This window comes from Procambarus clarkii, chromosome 51 (genome assembly GCF_040958095.1).
Source record: "Procambarus clarkii isolate CNS0578487 chromosome 51, FALCON_Pclarkii_2.0, whole genome shotgun sequence".
NCBI classification, from domain to species: domain Eukaryota; kingdom Metazoa; phylum Arthropoda; class Malacostraca; order Decapoda; family Cambaridae; genus Procambarus; species Procambarus clarkii.
In genome coordinates, this window is record NC_091200.1 from 14,362,521 (window position 1) to 14,387,491 (window position 24,971).

A 24,971-nucleotide genomic window follows, 5' to 3' on the forward strand; every position below is an offset into this window, starting at 1 on the left:
CAGGAAAACTTGGCTTATTAGGCAAATCGGGCCTTGCATAGTAGGCTGAGAAGTGCATTCTGGCTACTAGGTACGACATATATATATATGTCGTACCTAGTAGCCAGAATGCACTTCTCGGCCTACTATGCAAGGCCCGATTTGCCTAATAGGCCGAGTGATTTTCTTTATTCTCAATAAATTGTTTCTAATTAGTTTATTTGAATTATTATTATTATATTATATTAAGAACATAAATTATTGACTTAATTGAGTTAGTTTAGGTTAGGTTAAGATAGGTTAGGTTAGGCTAGGTAGGGTTGGTTAGGTACGGTCATATATCTACGTTAGTTTTAACTTAAATTTAATAAAATTAACTCATACATAATGAAATGGATAGCTTTATATCCATTTATATCCATTTATATTCACTTTATATCCATCGCCAGCACACTGCTGGCGTACAGGATCCCTTAACCGCTCGACCAGCACAACCGGACAAAAGAGGATGGTAGCCGAGGCTATTTCCATCACCCCGCCGGCACTCGGTTGGTAATCTTGGGCATGATATTTTATCAAATTACCTCATTCTTCCCATACTGAGGAACCCATCCTCAGTATGGGTTCGAGTCACTTCTGGGGCCTGGCGCTTGCTCCTGATACTTCCCTTCCCTCCCCCCTCACAGTGTTCAAGAGAGAACTGGATAAGCACCTCCAAAGGATACCTGATCAACCAGGCTGTGACTCGTACGTCAGGCTGCGAGCAGCCGCGTCCAACAGCCTGGTTGATCAGTCCAGCAACCAGGAGGCCTGGTCGACGACCGGGCCGCGGGGACGCTAAGCCCCGGAAGCACCTCAAGGTAACCTCAAAGTAACCCCCCCACCCGTGTCTTCGGCCCTCCCAACCATTCCTCACTCCACCCTCCCCTTGTCCTCCCCACCATTCCCCACTCCACCATCCCCTCTTCCTTCCCACCATGTCCCTCTTCCCTGTCCCTTTGTCCTCCCCACCATTCTCCATTCCCCCGTCCCCTCGTCCTCACCATCCCAGACTCGTCCGTCCCCTCGTCCTTCCCTATCATTACCCCCTCCCCTGTCCCCTCATCATCCCCACCATTCCCCACTCCCTCGTCCGATGCCTTCCCAAATGGTCTGATGTTCCCATCAGAAAATTGGGAACATCAAATTATCTGATGTTCCCATCACTGAAGTATAAGAAAAACAGTTAAAAAATTAAATGAAAATACTAAAAAATAATAAAAAAATTAACTTTACTCACGAAATGAACGGTATGGTAAACAACACAGCTCAATTCCAACGCAATTCACACACAAAATTTAAATCAAAATGAAAATAAATCAAAATCTATGGAAATTCAATTTATCAGTGCAGTCAGAAACATTGAAATGGAATTGTAACATATTTTGTATAGCATGCGTGTAGCTCTTATATGCTGATGGTGCTGTTTTTCAAGAAAATCATTGTTTTACCAGTCACAGGTGTGGCATCTATACTTATACTTACGAAATGAACTGTATGGTAAACAACTCAGCTGAATTCCAACACAAAGTTACACAAAATAATTCAATAAAAATTAAAAGAAGTCGAAATCCATGAAAATAAAATTTATCAATGCATTGCAGGCGATGAGTCACAATAACGTGGCTGAAGTATGTTGACCAGACCACACACTAGAAATTGAAGGGACGACGACGTTTCGGTCCGTCCTGGACCATTCACAATCGACTTGAGAATGGTCCAGGACGGACCGAAACGTCGTCGTCCCTTCAATTTCTAGTGTGTGGTCTGGTCAACATATATCAATGCATTCATAAACACTGAAATGGAATTCGTGACATATTTAGTATAGTGTGCATGTTTCTATTATATGCAACAGATGGCGCTGTTTTACAAAACCGCCTGTTTTTACCTGTCACAGGGGTGGCATCTATATAGTAGGCATATAAAAAGACGTGCCTATTCGAATGCAACGTTGTGTCAAAATTTCAAAGCAATCGGTAAAGAGGTTACGAAGATTTCCCTCACATGAAAAACTCATGAAAAACACTGTTTTTCAAAAAAGTTTTTTTTTTTTTTTACCTTCACAGACGTGACATCAATATAGTATGTATATAAAAACCTGCTCGGATGCTAATGGAACGTTGTGTGAAAATTTTAAAGCAATCGGTGAAGAACTTTCTGAGATTAGCGGTTATGCACAAACGAACATTTCCATTTATGTATATATATATATATATATATATATATATATATATATATATATATATATATATATATATATATATATATATATATATATATATATATATATATATATATATATATATATATATATATATATCTAACCTATATATATATAAGTTTCTTAAGGATCTTGGTTCCAAGCTCATTGACACCACAAGAGACCTTAGAGCAGCAAGTTTTCTCTTTCAGCGCCTCAGTGTCGCGATCCAGAGGGGAAATGCTCGCTGCATTCTCGGTTCATGCCCGGCGTCGGAGGAGTTCGAGGAAATCTACAGCCTCTAGGAAGCGAACTTTTTTTTGTGTCCTCTTAATGTTAATTTTTTGTATAAAATCAGATATGTAACTGTATAACCTTGCATAATAAAGTGTACACCATAAAAAAGGGGGGTGGTAGGAGAAGCGAACACTCTTACGTATTCAGAGTTAAATGGCAAGTTTTTCCCTGAATGCTCTGTGATTGTGTTCCCTTCTCTGAGGTTGTGGGTCCCTATAATTGCACCAGTGGTGGTACCCCCTTATATATATATATATATATATATATATATATATATATATATATATATATATATATATATATATATATATATATCTACATATATATATATATATATATATATATATATATATATATATATATATATATATATATATATATATATACATATATATATATATATATATATATATATATATATATATATATATATATATATATATATACATATATATATATATATATATATATATATATATATATATATATATATATATATATATATATATATATATATATATGTCGTACCTAATAGCCAGAACGCACTTCTCAGCCAACTATGCATGGCCCAATTTGCCTAATAAGCCAAGTTTTCATGAATTAATGTTTTTTCGACTACCTAACCTACCTAACCTAACCTAACCTAACTTTTTCTGCTACCTAACCTAACCTAACCGATAGAGATAGGTTAGGTTAGGTTAGGTAGGGTTGGTTAGGTTCGGTCATATATCTACATTAATTTTAACTCCAATAAAAAAAAATGACCTCATACATAATGAAAATGGGTAGCTTTATCATTTCATAAGAAAAAAGTTAGAAAAAATATATTAATTCAGGAAAAATTGGCTTATTAGGCAAATCGGGCCTTGCATAGTAGGCTGAGAAGTGCGTTCTGGCTATTAGGTACGACATATATATATATATATATATATATATATATATATATATATATATATATATATATATATATCGGTTATATATATATATCGGCTATATATATGTATATATATCGGCTATATGTATATATATATATATATATATATATATATATATATATATATATATATATATATATATATATATATATATATATATCGGCTATATATATGTATATATATCGGCTATATGTATATATATATATATATATATATATATATATATATATATATATATATATATATATATATATATATATATATATATATATATATATATATATATATATCTATATATATATATATATATATATATATATATATATATATATATATATATATATATATATGTATATATATATATATATCTATATATCTGTCCAACAGGGTGACCCCCTTGCTCCTCTCCTTTTCTGCTTAGTCATCAAACAAGTCACAGAGGTCCTGTCCAGCGAGCTTAACATCTGGTTCTTGGATGATGGTACCCTAGCTGGTTCCCAAGACTCCCTCCTGGAGGACATCAGAAAAATCCAGGAGCAAGGTGCAGCTTTAGGCCTCACCCTGAACCCTTCTAAATGTGAAATAATATGTTCCAACCAGGGCATCGTAGAGAGAATAGAGGGTCTTCTGCCAAATATCCATAAAACTAAACCTGAAGACAGCACACTCCTAGGAGCTCCCCTGGGGTTGAAAGCCATCGATGAGGTCCTTGATAAGAAAATCGCCGACCTTAAGAGGATGGATGGGAGGATTGAGGATATTGATGCTCATGATGCACTCTTCCTCATCACCAGATGTCTGTCCCTCCCCAGGTTAACCTACTTTCTGACGTGTTCACCATCTTACAGTAGCCAAAAACTAAGTGAGTATGACCGGTTACTGAAATCAATGCTAGAAAAAGCCCTTAACTTCTCTCTCGATGACCTACAGTGGAAACAAGCCTCTCTTCCCGTAAGACTTGGGGGCCTCGGAGTTCGAACAGCAACGCAAATCGCTGTTCCAGCCTTCCTGTCCTCCTTATCAGCATCCGACGACCTTGTGAAGGAAATTCTACCTGCCCACTTACATCAGCTGGCAGGTGTACATGATCCCAATTTTACACGCTGTGCCACAGAGTGGGCCTCTCGTGCACGGCAATCACCTCAACCACCATCCCCAAAAGCCCACAAGCAATCCAGCTGGGATGGCTCCATTGTAGACCAAGTTGCTGCAGAGTGCCTGGGTGCTGCAACAACACAACACGACATTGCTCGCCTCACAGCAGTAGCAGCACCACATGCAGGGGATTTCCTGTTAGCAACCTCAATGTCGGCAACTGGCACGCGTCTCACACCACACGCCCTCCGAATTGCTGTGGCCCTCCGCCTTGCTGCCCCAATCCACACCAGATATAGGTGTATTTGCGGCGAGGTGGTGGCTGACAGGTACGGCCACCATGGCCTACTCTGCCAAAGCACAGGGGGATGGCACTCGAGGCACAATGAAGTTAACGACATCATCAAGAGGAGCCTCACCACAGCTGGATCCCCAGCTGAAAGAGAGCCCCGTTACCTAACGCCCCGTAACTCTGATGCTCTTATTGGTCGCCCAGATGGTATCACAGTGAACCCCTGGAAGAATGGCAAGCAGTTGGTATGGGACTACACGTGCGTATAACCCTGGCTAACACCTACATTAACCTCAGTGTTGCACAACCAGGTGGCGCTGCCACCCACAGGGAAGCAGCCAAATCCCGTAAGTATAGTGAACTGGATCACCACTACAATTTTGTCCCCATTGCTTCTGAGACACTCGGCGCCTGGGGTAAAAGTGCTACCAGTTTTTTGAAGGAACTGGGATCTAGGCTCATTGAAACAACAAGGGACCCAAGAGCTGCAAGCTTTCTTTTCCAGCGCCTCAGTGTGGCGATACAGAGGGGAAATGCGCACTGCATCCAGGGTTCCTGCCCGCCATCTGAGGAGCTGGAGGAACTCGACAACCTATGATAACCATCTTTGTAACCCATATGTAACTAATTTTTTTTAGCAAAGTTCAAATAAAGTAAAAAAAAAAATATATATATATATATATATATATATATATATATATATATATATATATATATATATATATATATATATATATATATGACTGAAAACTCACACCCCAGAAGTGACTCGAACCCATACTCCCAGGAGCAACGCAACTGGTAACTACAGGGTGCCTTGATCCGCTTGACCATCACGGCCGGACATCATATAGTCCTGGGGACCATTCAGGCCTGTTCGCATATATATATATATATATATATATATATATATATATATATATATATATATATATATATATATATATATATATATATATATATATATAATATATATATATATATATATATATATATATATATATATATATAATATATATATATATATATAATATATATATATAATATATATATATATATATACTATATATATATATATATATATATATATATATATATATATATATATATATATATATATATTATATATATATATATATATATATATATATATATATATATATATATATATATATATATATATATATATATATTGTGACGGAGTTCCCCCCCCCTTATAATTCTCCCACGCCTGCAGTAAGAGTCATGTCTACTTTTCCCAAGCGTTCTCTACGTTGCAGGCTACAATTTGATATATGGGAGAGAGTGAAGTGTTCTCGGAGAGCCGAGAAATTTGTGAAATAGTGATATTTTGGCCTGTGGTTTAGGCCCTTTAGGGAGCCAAGATGGCGCTGGCTTCTCTGATCTCCCGCCAAAACCGTGTGACGTCAGTGGCACCGGATTGGTCACCGACAGCAGTGTGGCACCGGGAGCCAATGAAAACTTCCCGTAGCGAAAGTGACGTCACGAAGGAAGGGGGTCCGGCCAGCGCGCCGGGCTGGCGCCATCAGTCAGACACGACACGTCATAGAGGTCGGACGTGCGACGAGTGGTCCTGTCTGTCGGACAGCTGTTTCCCACTACCGTGGATTTACGCGTCACCTGAAGTCCGCCAGTACTCTGAGAAGTCTTCCCTAGTTCATGTGTTGAACCAGAAGAGGGAATTGACGGTTATTTGAGCAACAAGTGCTCCAGTCAGGTACTGTGCCAGTAGCAGTGAAGCCGTGCAGTGACGTAGGTTGACGTCTGTGGCAATTCACCAGTTCGTGACAGCGTAGTGGCTGACAGAGCCACTGGGTAGCTGAGGAAGAGAGGACTATTTGGGGAACCGGACGACTGTAGCTGAGACGTAGGCGACAGCCGTTGCTGGGAGAAGACGACGGCCAGGAGACCGACTCCAACCTTCAAGAAGTCAAGGAGGAGGACGGACCTGCAGTGAGGAGGCACGGAGACGACGCGCTAAACGGTGGGACGACGAGAGGCTCTGGTAGGACACGACGACGTGAAGTGTGGGGGCGTTCCCGACACGAGGACCAGGAGCTACATCTCGACTCTCATCGGAGGATAGGGTGAAGTAGGTGGTTCTAGTTCCCTCCCCATTCCCCTTTAGTTAGCTATATTATTTGGCTATATTATCTAGCCTGAAGATTTTATATGTCGTGAGCAAGTCTCACCTATGTCACGGTAAAGCACCAGTGTGCTAGACAGTACTATCAAGAGTACTTGTATTATTTATGTTGATTATTGGTGTGTACAGGCACCAGGAACCAGTGGTAAATTTACTGTGTTGTGTATATCTTTCTATAGATTTTGATATGAACATATAGTGGTAAATTATATATAAGATTATGCCAGTATTTGGAGGTTAGGCTATGTGCCCAGAAACTATTTATTTTCCATGTATTGATGATTGATTTATAAACCATATATATGTCTATGTTCATTCAGTGAATAATCATTTGTGAGTACAGTGAATTATTGCGTTATCGCCAACGAGAGAAAGTACTGAAAACTCCAGTGTTAATAGTTCATAATATATTGTTGAGTGAAGAACAATGTAAAGCCATTACAGTGAATCATTATAGCATTGATTGTAGAAAAGACTGTTTGAGCCTGAGTACAGTGTAACTGAGTAATCCGGTTTATTTAGCCAATATCGAGTGTGCGAGTTTCTAGTAATATTGGAGAATTTAACGAAACAGCGAATCTAGAAAACAAGCAAAGTTCGCGCGGAGAGGCCACGCGATCAGCTGGGTTTTGACACTTGATGAGGGGGGGGAGATGTTGCCCCCTGATGATCGCATAATATCCGTGGGAATTACCAGCCGCGTCAGGATCAGTTGATTTATGATTATTGTGTGGCCTTGTGACATCTTTCATACATTTTAAGTAAAATACAAAACTCTCTTTGTGTTTTTATCATCCCCTCCATTGATCTTGTGGCTATACTATACCTGTAAGCATAGAGTGATAACAATAAGTACCTGCCTGATTCCTGATCTTTGAGTGTGACCTTGCCAAGGCTACCACTGAATACACCAGTCCACTGAGGGTGTTACTGGCCACCTTAAACACCAGTTGGCGATCTTGCGTTTAACCGTAGAGCCCTATTGTTGGGGAGGGCACACGACAGTCGAGGTGCACGAGTCGTGTTCTCACTCTTTCTTAATTAGAGGCCGTTAAGATTGACTGGGAGACTCTCCTGGCGTGCAGTGGCGCCGTGAGGATCGAGGGAAGACCCGCAGGGCTACGGTGAGTTACCTTGAGCGTAACTATTGCTCACCCCAGAGTAAGGGTAGAGAATAATCGTGAGGTGGAAACCCCAACATTGGCGACCTTGCCAGGATATAGATCGGAGTAAAGGTTGCAGTGGTACTTGGCAGTGGTGTAGAGATCAGGTGAAGGTTATCACTCGTAGCACAAGATGGAGGATGATAAAGTAGCGAGGTTTATTGACTCTAGAGACGAACAGGTGCTGGAAGAGTGCACCAAGGCACAGTTACAGGCTATAGCGGGTCATTTTGGAATAAAGCTGAAATCTACCCGAGTTGGTGAAAGAAGACTAGAGATAATGGCTCAGCTAAAGGCTCGAGACGAAGCTTTGGGGGAGGAACGGCCCCAAACACCTGCCAGTGAGGGTGAGCGCCTGAGTATTGGTGGAAGCAGCAGGGGATCCAGCGGCAGCAGGCACAGCATAAAGCTGGAAATAATGAAGCTGCAGCTAGAAGCGCAGCTGAGGAGAGAGGAAGCACAGCAGCGCAAGGAAGAGCGAGAAGCACAGATGAAGCGTGAGGAGCGAGAAGCACAGATGCAGCGTGAGGAACGAGAAGCACAGCGGCGCCGGGAAGAACAAGAGCGAGAAGCACAGATGAGGCGTGAGGAGCGAGAAGCACAGCTGCGCCGGGAGGAACAGGAGCGAGAAGCACAGACGAAGCGTGAGGAACGAGAAGCACAGCTGCGCCGGGAAGAGCAAGAGCGAGAAGCACAGCTGCGCCGGGAAGAGCAAGAGCGAGAAGCACAGCTGCGCCGGGAAGAGCAAGAACGAGAAGCACAGCTACGCAGGGAAGAACGAGAGCAAGAAGTTAGGCTGAGACAAATGGAAATAGAAGCCAACCAGGAGGTGGAGCTGAAGCGAGCTGAACTGGGACTAGGTGCCCCTGCCCCGCCACAGGAAGACCGACGAGTGAGGGAACGAGACCTGCCGGTCTTTGTGCCTAGTGAAGCCGAAAGTTTCTTCGATCACTTTGAGAGAGTTGCTGCTATGAAGAGGTGGCCGAGGGCGGAGTGGGCGGAGTTGGTCCAAGGGAGGCTCACAGGGGAAGCTCGCCAAGCCTTCACTATGCTCGACTTCCAAGAATGCACTAACTACGATGCGGTAAAACGAGCTGTGCTCCGTTCCTTTAAGCTCACGCCAGAGTGTTACAGAAAGAGGTTTAGAGAATGTACCCGGTCACCAGGAAAATCGTATGCGGAGACGGCGAGGGACATGGAAAGAAAGTTCCTTAAGTGGATGGACTCTGAAGAAGCGGGGTCGGCCGAAGAAATCAAGGAACTAATGGTCATGGAAAAGTTTATGTCTGTGCTCCCTCCTGAGATCAGGATGAGGGTAAAGGAGGCGGACATAAAGGACCTGAGGGCCGCAGCCGACCGGGCCGACATGCTAGAAGAAGCCCTACGCCCACGCCGAGAGGGACAGAACCGACCACCCGCATACGTCGGAAACGATAGGAGTTATAGAAGGACGGATGGATGGAGGACAGGAACGAGTTCCCCCAAGTCCCATTTCTCAAGTTGGAACACCCGAGGATCAAAAGGTGTTGTAGAGCCAATAGGGGAGAACCAAGCTGAGAGCTCGGGAACTGTTACTGCAGGGAAAGAAACGACAAGTGAGGCGGGAAAGACACAGGGTGTGACGGTCTCTGGAGGCAGTGCTAAGGCGAGCGGTGGCGGATGGTCTCCGCCGAGGGGCCGCTGCTACAACTGCGGAATATTCGGACACGTCGCGCGGGAGTGCAGACGCCCGAAGCAGCGGGGACACGTTGCTTTAGTGATGTTCGAGGACCAGAGGGCCGAGGGAGTGCGGGATGAACCCGCGCTGAGTGGGGAGAAGCAAGTTCACCCATTCGTGTGTCGAGGAACCGTAAGGATGGGGGACGCAGACCCCATCCCTGTGAAGATCTTAAGAGACACTGGGGCCGATTTTACCCTGGTGAGTGAGACCCTGTTCCCCGAGGGTTACGAAAGTACCAGTGTGGGGGTAGCAAGTGTGACCACTGTGGGAGGCCCAGTGAGGATGCCCCTACACCAGGTAACTTTAGATTCCGACTATGGCTGCCAGACCCTAGAGGTGGGAGTCTGTACATCAATGCCCAAGATGGAGGCACAGGTCATCTTGGGGAATGACGCATGTGGAGGATACGTCCTCCCGCATCTCGTGAAAGGCGAAGAGTGCCCAGAACAACACGAGGAGACAGGCGAAGATTCGAACGTCTGTGGGGACGAGAAGGGAATCGCACCGGTGGCGATCCCAGTTTGTACTGTGACACAGAGACAACGCGAAGAACAAGGAGGTGGTGGATCTGATGAGGCTGAGGAGACGACTGACAGCCTGGGAACAGATCACCTCTGCGTAGGACCCAGAGAACGAGCGGAGGGCGAGAGTAGCCCGAATGGTGAGTTGCAGGTGACACTCACCAGTTCTCCAGGGGTAAGCCGCACTCGTCTCGGAGAGTTACAGCAGGAGGAGTTCCCCAAATTGGTTAGTAAGGCCGAAGGAGGGCGTGTGGGTCCTGAGAAGGCTTACTTTCCATTTATCTATATTATATATGCCATGCTATCCATGCTGAAGGAACGATGGACACCAGGAGCGACCGTGGGAACGGTGATTAAATATGTCCAGAAGTTCAAAGAACGTCTCACTAGAGCGAAGAAACTGGCTAGGAAACTCCTGAAGAAGGCGCAACGTAAGATGTCGGAGTGGTACGACAGGAGAGCTGCGCAGAGGGATTTTCAGGCCGGATCCCAAGTAATGGTTGTGCTGCCAGGTAAAGGTAGGGTGACCAGGTCGCGGTTCAAGAGACCGTACCGAGTGCTGCGACGGTTGGGTCCAGTGTCGTACGAGATTGGGAAGCCGGATGGACCCCGGAAGAAACAGGTGTGTCGCATGGACCGCCTGAGACCTTTCTTCACTGTGGAAGGTAGAGCCACCAGGCAGGACGGAACGATGTCCCGAGAAACCCAGCGGAAGACGGGTCTGAGTGTACCGAGGGACCGAGAACTCCCGGAGGAGGAAAGTAAGTGGTCCAGGGCGGACGGCACCAGTCTCACCAGCACTGAGAGTCTGACAAGGATCAAGGTCAAGCACATCAAGGGGAAGGACGACGTAGTAGCGGATGCCCTATCCCGCATCCACTAACCAGACATGACTCTTATTTTAAGGGGAGGGGTATGTGACGGAGTTCCCCCCCCCTTATAATTCTCCCACGCCTGCAGTAAGAGTCATGTCTACTTTTCCCAAGCGTTCTCTACGTTGCAGGCTACAATTTGATATATGGGAGAGAGTGAAGTGTTCTCGGAGAGCCGAGAAATTTGTGAAATAGTGATATTTTGGCCTGTGGTTTAGGCCCTTTAGGGAGCCAAGATGGCGCTGGCTTCTCTGATCTCCCGCCAAAACCGTGTGACGTCAGTGGCACCGGATTGGTCACCGACAGCAGTGTGGCACCGGGAGCCAATGAAAACTTCCCGTAGCGAAAATGACGTCACGAAGGAAGGGGGTCCGGCCAGCGCGCCGGGCTGGCGCCATCAGTCAGACACGACACGTCATAGAGGTCGGACGTGCGACGAGTGGTCCTGTCTGTCGGACAGCTGTTTCCCACTACCGTGGATTTACGCGTCACCTGAAGTCCGCCAGTACTCTGAGAAGTCTTCCCTAGTTCATGTGTTGAACCAGAAGAGGGAATTGACGGTTATTTGAGCAACAAGTGCTCCAGTCAGGTACTGTGCCAGTAGCAGTGAAGCCGTGCAGTGACGTAGGTTGACGTCTGTGGCAATTCACCAGTTCGTGACAGCGTAGTGGCTGACAGAGCCACTGGGTAGCTGAGGAAGAGAGGACTATTTGGGGAACCGGACGACTGTAGCTGAGACGTAGGCGACAGCCGTTGCTGGGAGAAGACGACGGCCAGGAGACCGACTCCAACCTTCAAGAAGTCAAGGAGGAGGACGGACCTGCAGTGAGGAGGCACGGAGACGACGCGCTAAACGGTGGGACGACGAGAGGCTCTGGTAGGACACGACGACGTGAAGTGTGGGGGCGTTCCCGACACGAGGACCAGGAGCTACATCTCGACTCTCATCGGAGGATAGGGTGAAGTAGGTGGTTCTAGTTCCCTCCCCATTCCCCTTTAGTTAGCTATATTATTTGGCTATATTATCTAGCCTGAAGATTTTATATGTCGTGAGCAAGTCTCACCTATGTCACGGTAAAGCACCAGTGTGCTAGACAGTACTATCAAGAGTACTTGTATTATTTATGTTGATTATTGGTGTGTACAGGCACCAGGAACCAGTGGTAAATTTACTGTGTTGTGTATATCTTTCTATAGATTTTGATATGAACATATAGTGGTAAATTATATATAAGATTATGCCAGTATTTGGAGGTTAGGCTATGTGCCCAGAAACTATTTATTTTCCATGTATTGATGATTGATTTATAAACCATATATATGTCTATGTTCATTCAGTGAATAATCATTTGTGAGTACAGTGAATTATTGCGTTATCGCCAACGAGAGAAAGTACTGAAAACTCCAGTGTTAATAGTTCATAATATATTGTTGAGTGAAGAACAATGTAAAGCCATTACAGTGAATCATTATAGCATTGATTGTAGAAAAGACTGTTTGAGCCTGAGTACAGTGTAACTGAGTAATCCGGTTTATTTAGCCAATATCGAGTGTGCGAGTTTCTAGTAATATTGGAGAATTTAACGAAACAGCGAATCTAGAAAACAAGCAAAGTTCGCGCGGAGAGGCCACGCGATCAGCTGGGTTTTGACACTTGATGAGGGGGGGGAGATGTTGCCCCCTGATGATCGCATAATATCCGTGGGAATTACCAGCCGCGTCAGGATCAGTTGATTTATGATTATTGTGTGGCCTTGTGACATCTTTCATACATTTTAAGTAAAATACAAAACTCTCTTTGTGTTTTTATCATCCCCTCCATTGATCTTGTGGCTATACTATACCTGTAAGCATAGAGTGATAACAATAAGTACCTGCCTGATTCCTGATCTTTGAGTGTGACCTTGCCAAGGCTACCACTGAATACACCAGTCCACTGAGGGTGTTACTGGCCACCTTAAACACCAGTTGGCGATCTTGCGTTTAACCGTAGAGCCCTATTGTTGGGGAGGGCACACGACAGTCGAGGTGCACGAGTCGTGTTCTCACTCTTTCTTAATTAGAGGCCGTTAAGATTGACTGGGAGACTCTCCTGGCGTGCATTGGCGCCGTGAGGATCGAGGGAAGACCCGCAGGGCTACGGTGAGTTACCTTGAGCGTAACTATTGCTCACCCCAGAGTAAGGGTAGAGAATAATCGTGAGGTGGAAACCCCAACAATATATATATATATTGGAATACTGTAAGGAATTTCTTTAAGTACTTTCGTATATTAATACATCTTCAGAAGGAGTGAAGATGTATTAATATACGAAAGTACTTATGGAAATTCCTGTTTCAATTTTTCTCCGTGATCTGACACTGTCACATTTTTAATCACTTGTTTATTTTCGTGATACACACACACACACACACACACACACACACACACACACACACACACACACACACACACACACACACACACACACACACACACACACACACACACACACACACACACACACTTGACTTGTGACCTGCATCGTGTTGGGTGGACGTGGGGTTGGGAGCTTCTGGTTCACTAGTGGAGTGGGAAGGGTAATCAGGCAACTTCGAAGTGTAAAAGTGTGTACAAGTGAATGAAAAAAACTTGGGTTTTGACCAAAGCCATAAGGTAGTGAAGAAAAACAGTTTAAATAGCGTAATTCAAAATAGTTGATGAAGTACTGTGGCAGTGTGCAGTGTGGAGCAGACCTCACCGGCATCTGACCGCGTGACCTCACCCCCGGCAGCAACCCTCCTACCACCACGTGGGACGACGCTTGGAGATTCACTCACCTATTGTGTTAGCAGGACGGTAAGATACTTGGAACCCCTGTGGGTAAGGTTGCATTATAGCAGTGACTAGGTCAGGAAGGGTGTCTAGGTCCAGCAGTATTATGATTGAGGAAGAAGATAGGTTTGTGGAGAAGATGATTGGGAAATTTGTAGAGAAGAGGGATGTTTGGATAGATGATCTAATCCAGGGGATTAAAAGTGAGGTCTTTAATAAGATACAGGACGAGGTTCAAAGACTCAAACAAGAGTTTGTGGATTATATTCAAGAGGAAATCACGAAGAGCAGGGTAGAATGGCAAGGATAAATATCTAGGCTTACTAATGAATTTGGTAGGAATAAGGGAAGCTTGGCAGGGGATGGGGGAGTAGTAGTAGGTGGAGTAGCGGGAGTGGGAGGGGTGGGGGTCAGCCAGGGAGGGGGCCACCAGCATGACCCTGAACTGAGAAAGAGGACAATCATAATCCATGGATTGCTTGAAGCCAGGGCACCATCGAGGCAGGAAAGGATGGAGATTGAGGATTTGGAGCTACAGGGGATCTTGAGAGACATGAGAGCCCAGATGGCAGGGAATGAGGTGCAAGTCCAACGATGCATTGGGCCATACAACTGTAACAGGAAACGACCTGTCCTGGTACAGTTCACTAACGAAGAGGCAGTGGATTACATACTGCATCACAAACACTTACTCAGAGGTAGCGAAAATTACTACAACGTATATATTGACAAATTCATGACGAAGGAGGACCAGATAGCCCACAGAGCAAGCAAACAACAATACAACTCTTCCCATTTGAGCGTAGCTACACACCCCAGTGCTAATCCACCCCATGCTAACCAGCTCACACCTGCTTCTCAGGTCACTCCTTCCCCAAATCAGCCGCCCCTGCTTATCTCCCCAACACCTCCCTTGACCCCTCTGACCCCACTGCAGTCAAATTCATCCCACATTCCAAGGACCCCCTCATCACCTCAACCCCCAAAACCCGTCCAGCCTTCATCCCCTCAACCCCCAAAACCCGTCCAGCCTTCATCCCCTCAACCCCCAAAACCCACCCAGCCCTCATCCCCTCAATCACAAGAACCCACCCAGCCCTCATCCCCTCAACACCCAAAACCTACCCAGCCCTCACCCCTCCTCATCCCCTCTCCTTCCATGTGACCCCCCACCCTTGCAAGGTGGGTGGGAGGTTCCCCCCACCCCCTCTATCCTTCCCCCTCCCAACCGCTCAACCTCTATCTGACTCCCAACCTTACGCTATCTCCCAACCCCTCTATGCCCTCCCTAATCTTCTGACCCAGTATGACCTTCCTACTCCAGACCTACCTAGCCAGGCCCTACCCCAGACCCTCCTATCTACCTTCCTAGAAGCCCAGCCCCCAGTAGCCCCCCAAGCACCACTCCTGACGTCTTTCACCCCATACACCCCCCGGACCCCCCCAGACACCCCCGGATCCCCCCGGACATCCTCCGGATCCTCCCCGCCCCCAGTCATCCCCCAGACACCCCCCACATCCCCTAGATCCCCCCTGCTCCCAGTCACCCCCCAGACACCCCCCAGATCCCCCGAGACCCCCAGAGAAAGGGAGAACTCTGGTACAAGAGTTTCCATGAAGAATCTCTAGGTTTGGTACACCAATGCTGATGGGGTATCTAATAAAGCAGAAGAGATAAAAGAAAGAGTGAGTGAAGCAGATCCTGACATAGTTGCAATTGTGGAAACTAAAATTAATGACATGATTTCAGATGCAATCTTTCCTGAAGGGTACCAGGTGATACGAAAAGAGAGGACACAGAGACAGGGAGGGGGAGTAGCACTCCTAATAAAGCGGAAATGGAAGTTTGAAGACCTGGGAAACCGGGTTACTAATGAGTGCACAAGCGTCATACATGGAACTCTGATAGTAGATGGGAGGAAGATTGTGATCTTGGTAATCTACAATCCCCCACCAAACAGTAGAAGACCCAGGCAGGAGTATGATGACAACAACAAGGCATGAATAGATGAACTGCAGAGGGCAGCAACACTAGCCCAAAGAATGAGAGTGAAGCTGCTGATCATGGGGGACCTAAATCATGGAGAGATAAATTGGGAATCAAGGAATCCCCATGGAGGGGACGAAACGTGGGGAGCAAAATTAGTAGATGTTATAGACAGGAATTTCCTAACACAACATGTGAAGGAAGACACAAGGGAAAGAGGAGCAGATGCACCGAGCCTATTAGACCTGATTTTCACCCAGAACGTAGAAGATATCGAGAATTTAGAGCATGAAATACCTCTAGGGGCCAGTGACCATTGTGTCCTAGTCTTTGACTACATGATGGAATTCAAACTTATGACCATGGGACAAGAGATCTGGGAAAGGAGAGTTGACTACAGGAAATGGGACTATAAGAGGATAAGGGGCTATCTGGGTGAAGTGCAGTGGGAGGAAGAAATTAGAGGAAAAACAGTCCAAGATATGATGGACCTAGTCATACAGAAATGCCAGGAGGCCGAAGAGAGATTTATACCAACAGTAAAAGGAAAAAATAAGAAGGAATATAATAACCCATGGTTTAATAGACAGTGTCAGGAAGCAAAAATCGCCAGCAGGCGGGAGTGGAGGAAGTACAGAAGACAAAGGACAGAGGACAACAGGATCAGATACAACAGAGCTAGGAACGATTACCTTAACATAAGACGAACATCGGAAAGGGACTATGAGAACGATATTGCAATAAAAGCGAAAAAACAACCTAAGTTACTACACATTCATATAAGAAGAAAAATGTCGGTGAACGACCAAGTGACAAAACTAACGAAGACAGAGGGGGGCATATACTGAAAGTGACAAGGAAATCTGCGAGGCACTGAATGCCAGTTTCCATGGAGTGTTCACTACCGAGCCTGAGCAGCTCCCGTTGTTGGAAGGGGTTACCCTAGATGAAAGACTATCAGATATAGAGGTGACAGCAGAGGAGGTAATGAAACAGTTGACAACTCTAGATGCAACTAAAGCAGTTGGACCGGACAAAGTATCACCGTGGATACTAAAAGAAGCAGCACAGGCCCTCAGCGTGCCTCTGGCAATGATCTTTAATGAGTCACTTATGTCAGGAGAATTGCCCAGTTGCTGGAAGAAGGCAAATGTCGTGCCGATCTTCAAGAAAGGTGATAGGGAGGAGGCACTTAACTATAGACCTGTATCACTGACAAGCATCCCCTGTAAAATACTGGAAAGAATAATTAGGCTACGACTGGTTGCACACCTGGAGAACATTAGGTTTGTGAACAAACATCAACATGGGTTCTGGACAGGGAAATCGTGCCTAACAAACCTTCTGGAATTCTATGATAAAATAACGAGGATAAGACAGGACAGAGATGGTTGGGCAGACTGCATATTTCTGGACTGCCAAAAAGCCTTTGATACAGTACCGCACATGAGACTGCTGTTCAAGCTCGAGAGGCAGGCGGGGGTGGGGGGAAAGGTCCTAGCATGGATAAGGAACTACCTAACAGGAAGGAGTCAAAGAGTTACGGTAAGGGGCGAGAAGTCGGACTGGTGAACAGTAACAAGTGGAGTACCACAAGGATCGGTGCTGGGACCAATTCTATTTCTTGTATATGTTAACGGCATGTTTACAGGCGTAGAGTCCTACATGTCGATGTTTGCGGATGACGCAAAGTTGATGAGAAGAGTTGTGACAGATGAGGATTGCAGGATCCTCCAAGAGGACCTGAACAGGTTGCAGAGATGGTCAGAGAAATGGCTACTGGAATTCAACACGAGCAAATGTAAAGTTATGGAAATGAGACTAGGAGATAGGAGACCAAAGGGACAGTACACAATGAAGGGGAACAGCCTACTTGTGACGATGCGTGAAAGAGACCTGGGGGTGGACGTAACACCTAATCTATCTCCTGAGGCACATATAAATAGGATAACGACAGCAGCGTACCCTACACTGGCAAAAGTTAGAACATCATTCAGAAACCTAAGTAAGGAGGCATTTAGGGCGCTTTACACTGCCTACGTGAGGTCAGTCTTAGAGTATGCTGCCTCATCATGGAGTCCCCATCTGAAGAAGCATATAATGAAACTGGAAAAGGTTCAGAGGTTTGCAACGAGACTCGTCCCAGAGCTACGAGGGATGGAGTATGAGGAGCGCCTGAGGGAACTGTGCCTTACGACACTAGAAAGAAGAAGGGAGAGGGGGGACATGATAGGAACGTATAAGATACTCAGAGGGATTGACAGAGTGGGCATAGACGAAATGTTCACACGGAATAGTAACAGAACGAGGGGACATGGATGGAAGCTTGAAAATCAGATGAGTCACAGAGATGTTAGGAAGTTTTCTTTTAGCGTGAGAGTAGTGGGAAAATGGAATGCACTTCAGGAACAGGTTGTGGAAGCAAATAGTATTCATAATTTTAAAACCAGGTATGATAGGGAAATGGGACAGGAGTCATTGCTGTAAACAACCGATGCTCGAAAGGCGGGATCCAAGAGTCAATGCTCCATCCTGCAGACACAACTAGGTGAGTACACACACACACACACACACACACACACACACACACACACACACACACACACACACACACACACACACACACACACACACACACACACACACACATATATATATATATATATATTATTAAATATGACCGAAAAAGTAAGATAAATAATTTTAACACGAATTTTCTCAATATTTCTTATGTTTCTTTTCACTGTCGATGGTAATTTAAAAATATCAGTTGCGTTGCTCCTTCTTGAGGTTATCTTGAGATGATTTCGGGGCTTTAGTGTCCCCGCGGCCCGGTCCTCGACCAGGCCTCCACCCCTAGGAAGCAGCCCGTGACAACTGACTAACACCCAGGTACCTATTTACTGCTAGGTAACAGGGGCATAGGGTGAAAGAAACTTTGCCCATTGTTTCTCGCCGGCGCCTGGGATCGAACCCAGGACCACAGGATCACAAGTCCAGTGTGCTGTCCGCTTGGCCGACCGGCTCCCACCCATACTCCTGGGAGTATGGGTTCGAGTCACTTCTGGGGTGTTAGTTTTCAGTCGCATATAGTCCTGGGGACCATTCAGGCTTGTTTGAATTTGTGTTCCTCACATGTGCCCCAAAGAATGAGATGATCTGATAAAATGCTATGCCCAAGATTACCGTCCGAGTGCCGGTGGGGAAGTGGTTCAAATAGCTTCGGCTATCACTACCTTTTGTCCGGTCGTGATGGTCAAGCGGATTAAGGCATCCTGTAGATACCAGTTGCGTTGCTCCTGGGAGTATGGGTTCGAGTCACTTCTGGGGTGTGAGTTTTCAGTCGCATATAGTCATGGGGACCATTCAGGCTTGTTCGCATTTGAGTTCCTCACGTGTGCCCCAAAGAATGAGGTGATTTGATAAAATGCTATGCCCAAGATTACCATCCGAGTGCTGGCGGGGAAGTGGTTCAAATAGGTTCGGCTATCACTTCCTTTTGTCCAGTCGTGATGGTCAAGCAGATTAAGGCGTCCTGTAGATACCAGTTGCGTTGCTCCTGGGAGTATGGGTTCGAGTCACTTCTGGAGTGTGAGTTTTCAGTCGCATATAGTCCTGGGGACCATTCAGGTTTGTTCGCATATATATATATATATATATATATATATATATATATATATATATATATATATATATATATATATATATATATATATATATATATATTTATATATATGTACTACAATGGAGACGGGGGCCCGCGGGCCGCTCCAAGCCCCACTCTGCTAGACCAGGTTATCACAAGTCAAGCCTGGCCCCGGGCCGGTCTTGGGGAGTAGAACAACCCCCAGAACCACCTCAGGTATGATCTAAGTATCCAGGTATTTGTATAATCCCTTTATATAATTTGATATATTAATATTGATTTAGTTAAAATTGTGGTGGCATGTCCCATGACATATTGGTAAACCTATAATGTTTTTATATTTGTTCAGTCTTAACTATTACTTGACACTTCTTAATATTGTTCATACCTGTGGTAGGAACCACATGTCTTAACTATTTTGTTATTTTACAGCCAACATCAGGGTGTCTGCTAGAACACGACAATTTGGTACACACGGCATCACTTTAACACTTTTAAAGTGTTAAAGTGGTACAGGTGGAGCAATTGAGGCACAGGTGGAGCTATTGAGGCACAGGTGGAACTACTGAGGCACAGGTGGAGCTATTGAGGCACAGGTGGAACTACTGAGGCACAGGTGTAACTACTGAGGCACAGGTGGAGCTACTGAGGCACAGGTGGAACTATTGAGGCACAGGTGGAGCTACTGAGGCACAGGTGGAACTACTGAGGCACAGGTGGAACTACTGAGGCACAGGTGGAACTATTGAGGCACAGGTGGAACTACTGAGGCACAGGTGGAACTACTGAGGCACAGGTGGAACTACTGAGACACAGGTGGAACTACTGAGGCACAGGTGGAGCTACTGAGGCACAGGTGGAGCTATTGAGGCACAGGTGGAGCTATTGAGGCACAGGTGGAACTATTGAGGCACAGGTGGAACTACTGAGGCACAGGTGAAACTACTGAGGCACAGGTGGAACTATTGAGGCACAGGTGGAACTATTGAGGCACAGGTGGAGCTACTGAGGCACAGGTGAAGCTATTGAGGCACAGGTGGAACTACTGAGGCACAGGTGGAGCTACTGAGGCACAGGTGGAACTATTGAGGCACAGGTGGAGCTACTGAAGCACAGGTGGAGCTATTGAGGCACAGGTGGAACTACTGAGGCACAGGTGGAGCTATTGAGGCACAGGTGGAACTACTGAGGCACAGGTGGAGCTATTGAGGCACAGGTGGAACTATTGAGGCACAGGTGGAACTACTGAGGCACAGGTGAAACTACTGAGGCACAGGTGGAACTATTGAGGCACCGGTGGAACTATTGAGGCACAGGTGGAGCTACTGAGGCACAGGTGAAGCTATTGAGGCACAGGTGGAACTACTGAGGCACAGGTGGAGCTACTGAGGCACAGGTGGAACTATTGAGGCACAGGTGGAGCTACTGAGGCACAGGTGGAGCTATTGAGGCACAGGTGGAACTACTGAGGCACAGGTGGAGCTATTGAGGCACAGGTGGAACTACTGAGGCACAGGTGGAGCTATTGAGGCACAGGTGGAACTATTGAGGCACAGGTGGAACTACTGAGGCACAGGTGGAACTACTGAGGCACAGGTGGAGCTATTGAGGCACAGGTGGAACTATTGAGGCACAGGTGGAACTACTGAGGCACAGGTGGAACTACTGAGGCACAGGTGGAACTACTGAGGCACAGGTGGAACTACTGAGGCACAGGTGGAACTATTGAGGCACAGGTGGAACTATTGAGGCACAGGTGGAGCTACTGAGGCACAGGTGAAGCTATTGAGGCACAGGTGGAACTACTGAGGCACAGGTGGAACTACTGAGGCACAGGTGGAGCTATTGAGGCACAGGTGAAGCAATTGAGGCACAGGTGGAGCTATTGAAGCACAGGTGGAACTACTGAGACACAGGTGGAACTACTGAGGCACAGGTGGAACTACTGAGACACAGGTGGAACTACTGAGACACAGGTGGAACTACTGAGACACAGGTGGAGCTACTGAGGCACAGGTGGAGCTATTAAGGTACAGGTGGAACTATTGAAGCACAGGTGGAGATGTCCTTGTGTGCTTTATCATTCAAACAAATAACATTAAAAATGTTATACATTATTGAAAATTACATGGTCCATCAGACTTGTCCCCTTCCGACCACTGAATTCCTCCTTCCAACATCTTAAGAACAGGAGGGATTCCTCTTCCTCCCTCCCTACCCTTCCTAATTTCTCCCTCGTCTTTAACCTTCCCTCCCTTCCTAATTTTTCCCTCCCTCCCTCCCTCCCTCCCTTATTCGTTCCTCCCTTCCTTTCTCCCTCCCTCTCTAATTCGTTTCTCCCTCCCTTTCTCCCTCCCATCCTTCTTAAACCCCTCCATCCCTCCCGCCCTCCCTAACTCCCAGCAGATACTCACATTGAGGTAGTTCTGAGCCGGACGGTTGGCGGTGATGAGGCTCCAGTCGACGGTGTCAACATAACACAACTTCGGGTTCCTCTCTATCCGGACTGACCCTGTAGGAGCAACACACGTGATGTGAGGTACAGGTGGAACTACTGAGGCACAAGTGGAACTACTGAGGTACATGTGGAACTAGTGAGGCACAGGTGGAACTACCGAGGCACAGGTGGAACTACTGAGGCACAGGTGGAGGGAGCTACTGAGGCACAGGGAGCTACTGAGGCACAGGTGGAACTACTGAGGCACAGGTGGAACTACTGAGGCACAGTTGGAGCTACTGAGGCACAGGTGGAACTACTGAGGCACAGGTGGAGCTACTGAGGCACAGGTGGAACTACTGAGGCACAGGTGGAGCTACTGAGGCACAGGTGGAGCTACTGAGGCACAGGTGGAACTACTGAGGTACAGGTGGAACTACTGAGGTACAGGTGGAACTATTGAGGCACAGGTGGAACTATTGAGACACAGGTGGAGCTATTGAGGTACAGGTGGAACTACTGAGGTACAGGTGGAGCTACTGAGGCACAGGTGGAGCTACTGAGGCACAGGTGGAACTACTGAGGTACAGGTGGAACTACTGAGGCACAGGTGGAACTATTGAGACACAGGTGGAGCTATTGAGGTACAGGTGGAACTACTGAGGTACAGGTGGAGCTACTGAGGCACAGGTGGAGCTACTGAGGCACAGGTGGAACTACAGAGGCACAGGTGGAACTATTGAGGCACAGGTGGAGCTACTGAGGCACAGGTGGAACTACTGAGGCACAGGTGGAACTACTGAGGCACAGTTGGAGCTACTGAGGCACAGGTGGAACTACTGAGGCACAGGTGGAGCTACTGAGGCACAGGTGGAGCTACTGAGGCACAGGTGGAGCTACTGAGGCACAGGTGGAACTACTGAGGCACAGGTGGAACTATTGAGGCACAGGTGGAGCTACTGAGGCACAGGTGGAACTACAGAGGCACAGGTGGAACTATTGAGGCACAGGTGGAGCTACTGAGGCACAGGTGGAACTACTGAGGCACAGGTGGAGCTACTGAGGCACAGGTGGAACTACTGAGGGACAGGTGGAGCTACTGAGGCACAGATGGAACTACTGAGGCACAGGTGGAATTACTGAGGCACAGGTGGAGCTACTGAGGCACAGGTGGAGCTACTGAGGCACAGGTGGAACTACTGAGGCACAGGTGGAACTACTGAGGCACAGGTGGAACTATTGAGGCACAGGTGGAGCTACTGAGGCACAGGTGGAACTACTGAGGGACAGGTGGAACTACTGAGGCACAGGTGGAACTACTGAGGCACAGGTGGAGCTACCGAGGCACAGGTGGAACTATTGAGGCACAGGTGGAGCTACTGAGGCACAGGTGGAACTACTGAGGCACAGGTGGAACTACTGAGGCACAGGTGGAACTACTGAGGCACAGGTGGAACTACTGAGGCACAGGTGGAGCTACTGAGGCACAGGTGGAGCTACTGAGGCACAGGTGGAACTATTGAGGCACAGGTGGAGCTACTGAGGCACAGGTGGAACTATTGACGCACAGGTGGAGCTACTGAGGCACAGGTGGAACTACTGAGGCACAGGTGGAACTACTGAGGCACAGGTGGAACTACTGAGGCACAGGTGGAACTACTGAGGCACAGGTGGAACTACTGAGGCACAGGTGGAGCTACTGAGGCACAGGTGGAACTATTGAGACACAGGTGGAGCTACTGAGGCACAGGTGGAACTATTGAGGCACAGGTGGAACTATTGAGGCACAGGTGGAACTATTGAGGCACAGGTGGAACTATTGAGGCACAGGTGGAGCTACTGAGGCACAGGTGGAACTATTGAGGCACAGGTGGAACTATTGAGGCACAGGTGGAACTATTGAGGCACAGGTGGAACTATTGATGCACAGGTGGAACTATTGAGCAGCAGGTGGAACTATTGAGTTATGGGGTCATGTAGACCCCATAACATGTAGACTCCATGAGCAATGGCGTCTCCTCCCCCCTCCCGCTCTGTGTATGTCCAGAACTGTTCGGTTTTTATTTCGGAAGAAGTCGGTTTACCTAATATATTTAATAACTGATTAATCTGTTTGTTACAGGGAAAAGTTTTTATTAAATACAGCCATCTGACTGTAACTTTGAAGATTAATTAATATAATTTAAGTATGGAATGTAATCAACGCGCAATTTAATATTCTCCTTTTCTAGAGAAAACCATGACATGGCCTCTCTCTTAACGTATAACTAAAATAATTATAATAATAATAATAATAATAATTTTTATTTAGGTAAGGTACATACATAAAGAGATTTTACAAAGTTTGTTGGCTTAATAGATGGCTATAGATGATAGATGGCTATAGATGATAGATGGTTATAGATGATAGCCATCGATTTTAGAATATTAGTTTTAAAGGTTAGTTATTATTGTCGGAAATTCCCGACAGTCCTGGACCTTTATCAATGCTTATGTGATGGGAGAGAAATTGATTTGATCGATGAAGATTAAGCCACCCAAAAGGTGGCACGGGCATGAATCGCCCGTAAGTGGTAGAGCATATGAAGGTGTATATCTGACCTGGGAGATGTTGTTGTTATTTTGTAGGTTCAGCAACTGGGAACAAAACGTTGCACGTAGCACGGGCTATGGTGAGCCCGTAGTGGACTTACCTGGCACAGGAGCGGGGCAAGTAGCACGGGCTATGGTGAGCCCGTAGTGGACTTACCTGGCACAGGAGCGGGGCACGTAGCACGGGCTATGGTGAGCCCGTAGTGGACTTA

General features: G+C 46.2%; 1 protein-coding gene across 1 annotated transcript in view; it reads right to left on the minus strand.

The window, feature by feature from the left end:
• Positions 1 to 24,971, minus strand: part of LOC123774536 (insulin receptor-related protein) — an 879,124-nt gene that overhangs the window by 498,358 nt on the left and 355,795 nt on the right. The window contains exon 5 of the mRNA XM_069303789.1: positions 22,145 to 22,242. Within this exon, the coding sequence (XP_069159890.1) occupies positions 22,145 to 22,242 (98 nt within the window). The remainder of the gene's footprint in view (positions 1 to 22,144; positions 22,243 to 24,971) is intronic.